Source organism: Camelus dromedarius, chromosome 14, assembly GCF_036321535.1.
Source record: "Camelus dromedarius isolate mCamDro1 chromosome 14, mCamDro1.pat, whole genome shotgun sequence".
Classification (NCBI taxonomy): domain Eukaryota; kingdom Metazoa; phylum Chordata; class Mammalia; order Artiodactyla; family Camelidae; genus Camelus; species Camelus dromedarius.
Window position 1 is genome coordinate 33731050 of NC_087449.1, and position 13637 is coordinate 33744686.

The following is a 13637-nucleotide window of genomic DNA, read 5'->3' on the forward strand; positions in this document are numbered from 1 at the left end:
CCACTCTGGCATGATGCTGTCTGCCCATTTGAAGAGCTCAAGGAATGTCTGCTTCGTGGAAGTGAATTGATTGCTCTTGATGACATGGTCTCCTTCCTCAAGTAGCCAGTGAGTCATTCCTCTTTTTCTCTCCTCCTTCCTGTCTCCTCTTTGGTTCTATTTCTGACTCTCATCAGTGGGAGGGGAATCAATGTTCGTCAAAGTGATTTTTAAAAATAAAAGAGAGAGGGAGGTTCAGGAGCAATTCTCTGGGCTACTTTCCACTGAGCACAGGATAGTGAGAGCTGGATTGTTGCCTCCAACTTCGCTTTTCTTTAGGTGAAATAACAATAACAGCAGTATCGGCAGCAGCTGCTCTGAGCTTTACTGAGTGCCGACCATGCACCTGGCACTGTGCCACCCTCCACCAGTGCATTATCTCTGATCCTCATACAACCACTTCAGGGCTGGTATTATTATCACCACTTTACTGATGAGGAAATTAAGGCTCAGAAAAGTTAAATAATAATGAAATAATAGGGGTGTGGTGGAGGGATACATTGGGAGTTTCAGATTTGTAGATACTAACTGCTATATATAAAATAGAGAAGCAACAAGGTCCTCCTATATAGCACAGGGAATTATATTCAACATCCTGTAATAGCACATAATGAAAAAGAATATGAAAAGGAAAATATATATATATGTATAACTGAATCACTATGCTGTATACCAGAAATAAACACAACATTGTAAACTGACTATACTTCATTTTTTAAAAATGAAAATGATAAATACTCCTACACTGAGTGCATATTATGAGCCAGACATTTAAAAAACATCTTATTTAATTACACCCTACAAAGTAGGCATTATTGTTTCCATTCCAGTCATGAGGAAACTGAGCCTTAGAGAAATTAAAAAAAAAAATACAACCAAGCTGTCCAAAATCACACTGTTGCTGAGTGGCAGAGCTGGGAGTCAGACCAAAGGCTGCTCAACTTTTAACTCATCCATTCCCTTTCTGTCTGGCCATTCTCTGCTCTCTGAGGGAAGTGTCATATTGAGACCCTGGGTGGAGGCATCCCTGGTCAGGTTTGAATGAGAGGGAAGTGGCACATGGCCTGAGACTCATTCACTCCAGCTGGGCAAGCCCTGGGAAGCTGGCCCTGCTCCTGGGCTGACTGTGGAGGGACAAAAATAATGCCTAAATGGCACTAACTCTGTGTTGGGAACTGTTCCAAGCATTTTAGATATAACTTTCTTAGTATTCACAATGACTTTGTGAATATGAATGGTTATTATTCCTATTTTATAGATGAAGAAATGGAGTCCCCAAAAAGTAAATTGTCCCAGTCTCAGGAGGGGATTACACAAGAGCATGAATACCAGGAGATGGCAATCATTAGGCGTCATTTTAGAGGCTGCCTACCATCTCCACATAGTTAGTAAGTGGTAGAACAAGGGTTTACATCCAGAAGTCTAACTCCAGAGACTGTGCTCTAACCTCAAACTATATGGCCCTTCTGTTTAACAAGGGGCCATTGAATCCCTACTGTGTGCATAGCCCTGTGCTAGGCACTGAGAGTACAGAGGTGAACCTGATTCCATGTCCCAGCTCATTTATTATTCGTATAGATTTCCAACTAATTGGGCCTCAATTAGGTGACAGGATTCTTCGTCAAAGAGCTGGGGCACAGGGCCAGGCTCCAGGCAGAGATGGGAGACTAGAAACTCTCACAGAGAAATGGTATAATGCAGGCAGAGTGAGAAGAGTTGAGATCTGCTGGCAGCGCAGTTGCTCAGAAATCCTGCTTGTGCCTCTAGGTCACCAGTCTCGACAGGTGGCTTAACTAAACCCTCAGGTCAAGATTAAGGGTCTGAGCTTAGAGATTGGCAGGAAGAGTCTCATCTGTGGTGTTGGCTCTGAGATGCTCAGGAAGCAGAGTTAAGAGCATGGGAGGTAGACCAAATTCTGCTGCAATGTTTCATAGGTACACCTGCCCACCAAGCTTTTGCGTACATATGGCAGAGAGTGAATATTACTCTAACATTAGTCCTAAGATTCCAGTGTTAGATGTTTAATCATTCACTCACTCATCTGTCTCTTCATTCATTCATTCACCCATTCACGAGCTGGATAAAATTCTATTTGCCAGAACTCTCAGGGAGAAGTACTCTATGTGGTCAGAAGGAATATTCTGATACGCTGCCTGAAATGAAGAGTGAGACACCCAAAAACCATGCTCAACAAATAGGAGATGGTGATTCATATGCTCTCCAAGGATGGTGGTTATGTTAAATGCAGATTTTGTTTTGCTGAGTAATGTGTGCAAGTCTAGGCCAGAGCTGAATTGCTGAGACATGAAGAAGCTGAGCTCTGCCAGAAACATAACTGTTATCTTTGATTTCTCATCTCTTCATCTCTCAATCTGTCACCATGCCCTGTAATTCATCTTTTAAATACCTCTTGAGTCTGTTTCTACTCCAACCCCATTGATACCACTAGTTCAGATCCTTACTGGCTCTCACCTGAACCACTGCAAAGATCTTCTAACCAGCATTCTTGCTTCCCATCCCTTTTCCCTCTAGTCCATTCTCCACATCACAGTTAGAGTGATCTTTCTAAAGTTCAGACTGAATTGCATTAATCCCCTGCCTCAAAATCTTTGATCCTAAAAGATCAAGTTCATACTCCACACCATGACCTTCAGAGTTCTTTCTAGCTTCCTTGCCTACCCGTTTCCCACCATTCCATTAGTTCTTCTGGAGTAATCATTGGTAAAAACTCTTTCTTCTGCCAAAATACCTTTCCTTCACTTCTTTATTTAGAAGTTCTTCTTTAGGGAAATCTCTGTTGTCTTCCTTCTATTGCCAAGTGAGCACATCTTTAGATAATGGTCCTGGACTCGGTACAGATTACACCCATGGTACTGGTTATACCATGTACCACATTTCCTGTTCTCCTCCTGGGCATATTATAAGATTGTGGCTTTCTTGGGTGTGGGCATGTGATGTGCTTTGGCTAGTGAAATGGGAAAAGTGGAAGAGCCAACACGTGACTCACACACTTCCTTTCCCTCTGGTATCTGCTCTGTCAGTCTTTATCCTGGAATAAGGAAGACAAAAAGCAGAGCACCCAGCCAACCCTTGATGGATACATAATAATAGTGAAAAATAAAATCTTTTGTTTAAGCTGCTGAAATTTGGAGGTTGCTTATTGGTGAATAACCCAGTATATCCTAACTGGTACACTATTTCTGCTTTGACATCTCTCATAACTACCCCAAACCACCATGTTTCTACCTTACTTGACTTATGAAATACACTTATGCCACTTGTCTGGTACTGATGATGTACTACCACATATTGCTAATTATCAGTTCGATAGTATGTCTTAGCCACCTCTATACTTTTACTGAGGCTTCCTGAGGGCAGGGATGGTGCTTGTTCCATTTTTGTATCACTCAAAGTGTGGTTCATGGCTAAGGCAGTATACTGCAGTTGGGCCAAGAGTCAGACAGACTTGTTTTGAATCCCAGTTGTTACACTTAATGGGCAGTATTTATGACCCTCAGTTTTCTCATGTGTATAATAGGGGTAATAATATGTACCCTACAGGGTTTGTCTAAAGTTTGTAGATAACAGGTGCAATATGTGTCCAAATCATGGCAGACTACATTGTCCCATTATTTATTTTTAACATTATAGATGGTGTTCAGTAAACGCTTGTGGATAAATCTTTCATTGATTGAGGTGTAATGGTATGTGCATTGGACTTGGAATCAGAAGTCTTAGATTTAAGGCATAACTTTTGTCATCAGCTTTGTGACCTTGGAAAAGTCACATACCTTTTCTTCATTTTTCCATTCCCAAGTACAAAATGTAAATACTGATACCTTTGTCAAAGAGATTTTTAAAAATTTAAATGAGATAATACATGAAGAAATGTTTTATATGTGCTCAAGTTATCACACATCTAAAACTGTAATGATATAGAGAAGACTGGTTGGTCCCTCACATGAGGACCGTGTGGACACTTGTGAAGCATCCTTGTGTACTCTAGTAACAGTCAGTTGTTGGGCTTGTCTTAGCTTGCTTACATGTCTGTTTTTTCAACTAGACTGTTAGCTGTTTGAGACAAAGAATTGCCTTAGTCATTATTTATTAGTAAAAATATGTATTTGTTTCTCTTCATCTAAGTCACACATGCTTATCATAGAGAAAATAAAAATTCCAGAAGAAAATTAAAATCTTGGTAATTTCTATCTCTCATACAGAGATAATCACTATTAACCTTTTGATGTGTTTCTTTCCAGTTTTCTTTTCTGCATATATAGTTATGAAACTGTCATTATATGACATATACAAGTGTTGATCCTTTATATTAAATATTCTTATATAAATAAACACATTTAAAAATTTTGTATGTCAACCATTCTCCTATTGTTGAATGTATAAGTCAGTGATACTTTTTCACTGTCTAAGTAAAGTTGTAAGAAACACTTTTGTGCATAAATATTTGTCTGATTTTCCATTTTTGTAGAAAAAGTTTTAGAAGGAAAAATTTCTGGGTCAAAGGTACAAATATTCTTAATGCTCTTGGGACTTTCAAATTGATTTCCAGAAAGACTGAACCAAGCAAGTTCCGCTCCCACAAGCAAAGTATGAGGTTGCACATCTTGCTACAGCCTCATCTATGATGATAATTATAATTAAAAATAAGCTTAAGATCTTTTTTGTGAGAAAGAATATGAAAATGAATATATGTATATTCATGCATAACTGAAGCATTGTGCTGTACACCAGAAATTGATACATTATAAATGGAGTATACCTCAAAAAAAAAACCCCACCTTTTTAATATAATAATTATCCACTTACATTTCTTCTGTGAATTGTTCTTTCCTCCTGCTCATTTTTCTATTGGGATTTTAATTATTTTCTTATTAATTTCCACGAGGTCTTAAAAGCCATTTTATTCTGGTCACCAAGTACAATGCAAGACACGTAATAGATGCTCCCTAAATATACTTTGAATTATTAGTTCATTGTCCTGGGGACTTTTGAGGAACAAAAGCAGACTTTCTAGGAGACTGACTCCTTCCTTTTCCCACCCAGGACACTGCTGGGCAGGAGCGGTACAGGACCATCACCACAGCCTATTACCGCGGGGCCATGGGCTTCATTCTGATGTATGACATCACCAATGAGGAGTCTTTCAATGCTGTCCAAGACTGGTATGAGATTCATTCATCCATCCATTCATTAAATTGTTCATGAAAACCTAGCCTGTGCTAGGCCCCGTGCTATGTGCTAGGGAAGCCCACACGAATCAGACATGGATCCTGTCTTCAGAAAGTTCACAGATGAGAGGAGAGGACAGATCAGTGAGCGGGCAATGAAAATATCATGTGACAGGCGCAGGGATGAACAGCGCACCAGGGCTGTGGGAACCCAGCGGAGGCTCCGACCCAGCTTAGGGAGTCAGGGAAAGTGTCCTGGAATTGCTGACCCACATGCTGCATTTTGTAAGATGAAGGGGATTAGCCAGAGGGACAAATGGATAAAACTGTTACAGAAAAAGAGTACAGATGTTCAAAGGCGAGAAGGTGGGTGAGAGGATAAGAGCAGAGGTCATTAAGGATTTCGTATGCTGGGGTAAGGAATTTGGATTTTATCCCATAAGTAATGACATTTGGACAGGGAACAAACAGGTTCAGATTAGTGTTTTAGAAAGGTCATTTTGGACATTGTACTAACTGAAGCCACATTTTGCTTCCCTATAAAGTTTGTCCCTGGGCTGGGCAGCGGGGTCCAAGTTCATAAAGGTCCAATATACAGTAGAAATCAGCACAGTTCCCCAGAGGTACAACGTCTGAGCAACTTAAATCTTTCTTCCTGGAGCATCACTCACAGAGAGAAGGGAGCAGGAAGGGAAGGACCCAATGCCCCTAATCAGTGGAAAGGATGAGGATGGGGGAAGAGGGAGCATCTGTGCCTGGCTTCTCTTCACAAGCAGAGAGGCTGAGCTGGCCGGGCATACAGCAGCAGCGCTGGCCAGTGCCAAGCTGGTCTCCTGTTCTTTTTTGCCCATGGCTGCCCTTTGAAGATTTCCCTTTCTCCCAAGGAACAGTTACCATGACTATGTGAAGTGCTGTTGGTGTCTTGGAACCCTGAGCTCAGAGCGACCTTGCAGGCTGCCTGCCCCACCCTCCAGTTCTGAACAGCAGTGGAGGGTGCTGACCAAGTGAGCATCTGTCACTCAGACATTCCTCAGCCTCTTGGTCATTCTCCTCCTCTGTCCTTCCCCTGCCTTTTTAACAACCCCTTCTCACCACCTTCCCTTTTTCTCCTTTCCTTCTTCTTTTTCCTCTTTCTCTCTCTTTATACCTCTTTTTCATCCTGCTTTTCTCCTTTCTTATTTCCTTTCTTCCTTCCAGTCGTGGTTTTTCTCTCCTCCTCCCTTCTCCCTCCCTCTCCATCTTTTCCCCTCACCTCTCACCATGAAGTGATTAGCTCTTTAAGTGTCTGCCCACTGCTCATTCCCTGTTGGCCTTGATCTCCTTCCCTTTCTCCATCTGTCCCTGTTCATCCTGCCTCAGGAACACAGTGATTTTTAACACCTGGTGATGATTGCTCCAAGAATAACCTAAGTCACTAATCTGGGAGCTGAGAGTGGATGGTGGTGGGAGGAGGGAGGAAGATGACAGAAGAGCAGTGTGGGAGACATGGGGCGTTGGCTCCAGGTACCTTCCTTGAAGCTGAAGACCGAGTGTCTATCTTTCCCAAGCCCTGATCTTTGAGTTTTGCCTCTGAGAAACACAGTCCTAGTCTAGCCCCTACCTGCCATGTAAGCCCCAGTGCCCAGCTCGGAACCTGACTCTCTGTTGGCCCACAACAAATAGTGGTTGAGTGAATTCCATCCTTTGGGGGAATGGCTTTTCACCCTTAAGGAGAAGGTTGGTGGTGAAATCAGCTTTAGGAGCAGGGTTGATAATAAGTCCAGGTTGCAGTTAGGGTTAAGTTACAGTGAGTGTCAGCATCAGGAGAGGGTCAGGTTTTATTTAGATCTGCTTCAGGATTAACCACTTGCTGGCTTGTTCCTTCCGAAGATGTTCACTGACAATTTCTTTTTTCTGTGCCCTGTGCTGGGGGCTGGAACCTCAAAGATGAATAAGCCTGTTCCTGCCCTCAAGGAGAGACAGATGAATTTAGCCAAATGTGACAGGTGCTACGGCAAACGGGCAGGGGAAAAAGATGAGGGAATCGTTTCTACTTGATGAGGGGACTGGGGACAGAGTTAGGCCCACCCCACAAAAAAGTGTCTCTTTGATATGAAGGTCTGATTTTATTCCCTCTGTTTAAAAGTTTGCTCTTCATTATAGAATGTTCACTTTCAAAACTTTGAAAAGCAGAGAAAAGTATTTTTTAAACATTTCATAATCATCCTGCTTGAAGGAAACCACTGCTGACATCTTGGTTTCTACAAATAATCATAATCTAAGGCCCAGTGAAGATTTATGAATCGCAGAGGAGGAGGGAGAGGCTGGTTGGGCCTGGCGAAGCCGGAGAAGCCTCCCCCGAGCAACTGTGGGATCAGCCCTGGGCCTGGAAGACGAGTCAGGGTGGGGAAGGGATTTCCAGTAGAAGCAAAGGCACGAGCCATGGGAGAGCATTTAAGGGATGGGTGAGAACGTTTGTGAAGTGGGAGGAAAGGTAGTGAGACTGGAGAGAAGCATGTGAACGGTCTTGAATGTCTAACTGAGGAATCTAGACTTCATTACATAGTTAGTCCAGGGGCCACAGAAGGCTTTAAGGAAAGGATGTGTTGTGGTCAGATAGGTATTTTGGAAAGAGCCCTCTGCCCAGTGACGAGAGGGATGGGGAGACGCATTAGAGGAAGACTCCAGATAGCTGGGTGACGTACAACCAGGGCGTAGAGGTCAGCATCCATGACAGCGAGCAGGAGCAGAGGTCTGACTGTCTGTCCCAGGCTGAATTAGTTGACAGTAACTTGGGAGTTACTAGTCTTGTTGAAGGGGCTTCCCCCAGCTTTGCAGGATCCTTTCCAGTCTAGGAGGGCGTCATGAACACAGTCCTCTCTCTGTCTCTCTTTAGGGCAACTCAGATCAAGACCTACTCCTGGGACAATGCGCAGGTCATCCTGGTGGGGAACAAGTGTGACATGGAGGAAGAGAGGGTTGTTCCCACCGAGAAGGGCCGACTCCTCGCAGAGCAGCTTGGTATGTGCATGACACGTGTGTGTGTGCTTGTTTGTGCACACACACGTGTGCACGGGAGTGGGACAATCAGAGAGAGCAAGTGTGTGTTTGTATTTGTGATGTTAAGGTTGTGCTGTGATTATGAATTATGTGCATATGTGCTCTGTGTGCGTGGTTTTATATTTGTGTGATGTACATATTGCTTTATGCTACTGAATTCTAGATAATTCATTATTTGTGATATATGCATATTTTGGTACATTGAACATATAAATAAAATTTCAACTTATGAAAATTTTTTACCAGTTCCTTCCACAAAGGATTTGAAGTATCTTATAAAAATCATCATGGTACATCAATAAAGAAATAAATAAGTGAGATAATTGGAGCAAAGGGAAAGCAAGGGTAGGAGAAAATAAAAGAGGCCAGAGGTGAGATAAGAAAATGTTTTGTAAGTTTTGGGGTGTGTGCAAGAGTTGGGCCAACATATTGGCTTTGAGCTTCTTAGCAACCGTTGCAAAGAGGGAAACATAATCAAGTTACTTGGTTCTGGGATGGTCCTTAAGATAAAGACCAACCCATAATTCCAAAGAAGCACTGCTGTTCACTAGCAACTATAGAGCAGACTATATGCTGAATCTGACAATGTCCTTAGTATCAAACATCCTTACAGCAACTACCACACTGAACATCGTAGGCTGTGTCTTTCAGTTTCTCTCTGTGTAAACTGATGCTTTGTCACCAAAATATAATCACAATAAAAGTAATTGTACGGAGAGATGAGACAATGTGGTTTCACCATGCAGCTAGCTCAGTGATGCTTTGATTTTTTCCAAGGTTAAAGCACCTTGATCCTTGTGCTCCATTGAGACCTAGGAGCCTCAGGTGTGTCTCAGTGGCCCCACAGCAGGACACCTACCTACACCTGCTTGTAACATCAGCTTTTCTTTCTTTTTTTGTTTTTCCTCTTCTTTTCTATATTGGGGTTCAATGTAGGATCACCTTAGGGAAGTCTTCCTCTAGAAGAATGAGTGTACTCCTTAGCTTTTAGCCAGTCCCCCTAAGTATTTCCCACAACCTAGGTTGTTGTAAGTTTTGAGGAGTAGGGAGTTTAAAGTTACATTCTCTGCCAGTATCTGAAGTACAGATATGTGGGCTGGTAGGTGGGTAAACTGTGTAACATACAAGTGTGAATTGTGTGTTGTACATATTTATGTTCTGTGTATTGGGAGTAGCTGTATAAGAGGGTATCCTATGCATCTTTCTCCCCTCTCCTATTCTCCAGGGTGGCCTGGAATAGAAATTAGCAAACTGTAGGTGCTTAATAAATAGAGAGGTTGGGTGAATTGGCTCTTGCCAGAGGTTCTCAGGGACCAGAACGTGCTTCCACCCATTCCCATTGCTCACGGAACAGTAAGCATGTGGTGAAGCCCACATGTGGGTGACCTCAGGCTATCTCTTTATGCCTTCAAGCTGCTGTCCCCAGGACTCCCAGCACTCTTCCTGGACCAACTATGCCCCATCTGTTTGGAATGCTTTTTCTACTCGCCTGCCCTCATGCAGCTATTGAACCCCTACTCACATTTCAAAACAGCTCATGCTTAGCTCATCTTCTGTGAAACCTTTTCTGTACTCCTCTAGTTCTTTACTTTGTGCTCCCCCCAACTTAATGTACCCCATACATGCAAAAGTCATAGTACCCATCACACTTGTTTGTAACTTGTTTCCTTGTTTGTCTCCCAAAAGCTCCATGAGGACAGGAAATGAATCTTGTTTCTCTTTACACCCACAGTGCCTGGCAGATGGCCTGGCATTGAGTAAACATTGCAAAAGTGTTTTGATTAAAATTTTATGATGTCAAGAATTTGGCTACTTCATTTTACTTCAATCCAATTATGGCTTCCTGACCTCCTATTCTATGCCAAGTACTGTGTGGTGAACAAGGGTTATGTTCCCTGCTCTGAGACAGGCACAATGATACGCTAAGTGATCAGTGTTGTGATAGAGGGAGATGCCAGGCATGTGGGAGCACAGAGGAGACACCTATTCAGTTGGGATCAGAGAACATGATACTCACACTTGGGTCTTGAAGACAAGTAGGAAGAGCCAAGTGAAGAAGAAAGATAAAAATATTCAAGGCAGGGGGAATAACACTAACAAAGGCAAGGAACAAAACTGTGTTTAGGGAACCATAATTCATTGGATTGTGTGAGTCTAGAGTAGTGTTTCCAAAGAGAGAGACTCATGTTGCTGGAAGTGTGCAAGATGCTTTTATGTATATATTTTGATGTGTATTGGAAAAAAATATAATCAGCATTTCAAGTCCTTAAAGTTAAATAAGTTTTTAAAAAGTGAGTTAATTTTATATTAGGAAAAAATATAGCCAGCATGCCAAGCCCTTATGACTAAGATTTTTAAAAGGCAAGTTAGTTAAACATTTATTGGGTGTTTACCATGTGCCAGGCACTATTCTAAGTGTTTTAAAGTATTGCTCACTTAATTTTTTCTTTTCTTTTCTTTTTAACATTTTTTATTGATTTATAATCATTTTACAATGTGTCAAATTCTAGTGTAGAGCACAATTTTTCAGTTATACTTGAACATATATATAATTCGTTGTCACATTTTTTTCTCTGTGAGCTACCATAAGATTTTGTATATATTTCCCTGTGCTATACAGTATAATCTTGTTTATCTATTCCCCTCTAGAACCTGATAAGATATGTACTTTTCTTATACCCAAGTTGTTCTTTAACAGATAAGAAAACTGAGGCACAGAGAAGTTGACTAACTTGCTTAAGGTCACACAGCTAATACCAGGTAGAGTGAGAATTTGAACTCAAACAGTAGTCTGGCTGCAGAGCCTTTGCTCCTAACCACTTAACCTCACTATACAGCAAGTGTGGTAATAATAGCTGTTGTATATTGAGTCAGGCACTATATGAAATGCTTTGTATTAATTATCTCATTTAATTCAGATTATAACCCTCCAAGGTGGGTCATGTCCTATACCCTGAAAAATGAGGTCCAGAGAGGTTAAATAACTTACTCAAGTTTACGTAGTTGGAAAGTGGTGGAGTCAGTATAATTTTCTAATATAAATTTCTGATTTATGTAGAAAAACAGATGGAAGTGAGGCTAATTCTTAGTACAGGGTTCAGGGAGGCACTTGAAGAAGGCTTTAATGAACTGATTAGATTTGGGTAGGTCAGGGTAACCCATCTCAGTCCTGCATAACTTCTGGAGATTTCCTCTATTGCTTAATAGAACTTGTCTATTTGCATCTGTCTCTTCTCGCTAGACCTCGGTAGCAGCAGGGGTTATATTTGGTTCTTTTCATTATCTCAACTCCCAGCATAGCGTAGATATTCATTGATTCATACATTTATTCACTTATTCATTGGTAAGTATTTATTGAGCACATACTCTGAGCCAGGTTCTGTCTGGCACTTGGGATATAAGGGTGAACAAAATAGTTATGATCATTACTATCATGGAGCTAATGGATAAAGAGACATTAAACAAATAATTATACAAATAAATACGTAATTAAAAATTTGTGAATGAGTGAATTTGTGGTATCTGAATTATATCTCAATAAAGCTGTTAAAAAATTGTGATAAGTACTCCAGGAATTAGAACTCTTGTTATAGCAAGTGATAAAATCCCAAATCGAACTAGCTTTAATTAAAAAAATAGAATTTATTACCTCATGCAACTGGGAAGCTCACTAGAACCAGGACTCAACTGAACTCTCTATTTCTCAGCTTTGTTTGTCCCTTCAGCCACCTTCTGTAGCCAGACTCTGAATGGGGAGTAAGACAGATGATGGTGGCTCCAAATTCATATCTTCCAATTTCTGCAGAAAGAGCATTCTCGCCCCTAACCACCACATATCAATCTCAGGGAAGGCGATGACTGGCCACCTGGGAGTCTCCTGCCTATCCCAGTGGCTGGGGGAGCCAAGTATTGTAACCCATAGTCCCAACACGATTGTTTAAAGTAGCACTTCCATAAAGGAAGGAATGGTGGACAGATAAAAGTAACATAAGTCCACCACAAGGGCTATGAAGAAAGTCAAGAAAAGAGACCTAATTTTAGACTGGAGAGTCAAGATCTTCTGAGAAAGTAACACTTAAGCTGAGAACTAAAGGATGAGAAAAGTATTAGTTAGGCAAAGACTGGGGGAGGGAGTTGTTGGGAAAGGGAGTGTTCTACATCAAGAATAGCCCTCATGTGGCTTAGAGCTTGAAACACTCACGAGATTGGAAGAAGGCCATGTCGCAGAGACTAAATAACCAAGGGGAGAGTAGTGTGAGATGAGTGTGGAGAGGTAGGCAGGGGCCAGGTCGTGCAGGATCTTGCAGGCTGTGTCAAGAATTTTGCAAGAAAAACAAAAACAAAAAGAATTTTGCAAGGATGTGGTCAGATCTGGAAGAGGATGCTCAGCCTTTCTCACCCTCTGCTATGCCAGCTATTAAGTTTCAGTCATCTGTTTGCCAGTGCAGTAGGGCCATTCTCTGCTTTATGGGATTGCTCTTCGAGACTCTCTTTCTTTTAGCATTTCTCAGCTTTCTCAGCCAAGACTATTGATATGGCCAGCAACTAGCGTTTATTAAAGCTTTGAGTAGCAGCAGGCCTTCTATATCCTCAAAGTTTCTGGGACATGGGTGAGGCTGTAGTTTTTCTCAAAAGCTTGCCACTGTTTCTCTTCAACATTCCATCCTCGGTCACAATGTTACTGAGATTTCTTAGATTATAACCCAAATCAGGAGCTTAAATAATAAAGGTTTATTTTTCACTCACATTACATGCCAGCTACAAGTCAGCTGCAAGCCTGTTCCATGTGTCTTCTTACTCTGGGATCCAATTTGGGATGCCTAAACCACACAAAGGGCTCTCAAAGCTTCTGTTGGGACTCGGAATGCCCACGTCAATTGGCCAAAGCAAGTTGCATGATCAAATCTGTTGCTGATGGAGAGGGAAAATATATTCTTCCCACAAGGAGGCACTGCAAGCCACTTGGCGTTTGGTGGGGTTATAAAATCTTCTACAGGGAGAGCGCTGAATGATCTGCCACAATCACTAAACATGTGATGGATCCTGGAAATAGAGGTAAATGAATTCCCTGCCCTCAAGATGCTCATTTAACAAGGAAACAAAATAGTAGAGAGGTAATTTCGGTATCTTTTGGGTAGAGGGCCATGTCAGTCCTTAGTCTGTTTGCTATCGTTCTTCACCCTTCTCCTGCTCTGTCTCTCTCTTGAACGTATCCCTTGAGGGGAGGAATAACTCAAGTGGTAGAGCACATGCTTAGCAAGCATGAGGTCCCGGGTTCAATCCCCAGTACCTCCTCTAAGAATAATAAATCTAATTACCTCCCCCCTACCTAAAAAAAAAAAAAAAACAGAACTAATTCCTTGAACGTATCCC

At 41.7% G+C, this 13637-nt stretch overlaps 1 protein-coding gene across 1 annotated transcript in view; it reads left to right on the forward strand.

Annotated features, from left to right (window-relative positions):
• Positions 1-13637, forward strand: part of RAB3B (RAB3B, member RAS oncogene family) — a 59284-nt gene that overhangs the window by 36198 nt on the left and 9449 nt on the right. Inside the window, exons 3-4 of the mRNA XM_010984745.3 lie at positions 5101-5219; positions 8101-8225. Coding sequence (XP_010983047.1) covers positions 5101-5219; positions 8101-8225 — 244 coding nt within the window. The remainder of the gene's footprint in view (positions 1-5100; positions 5220-8100; positions 8226-13637) is intronic.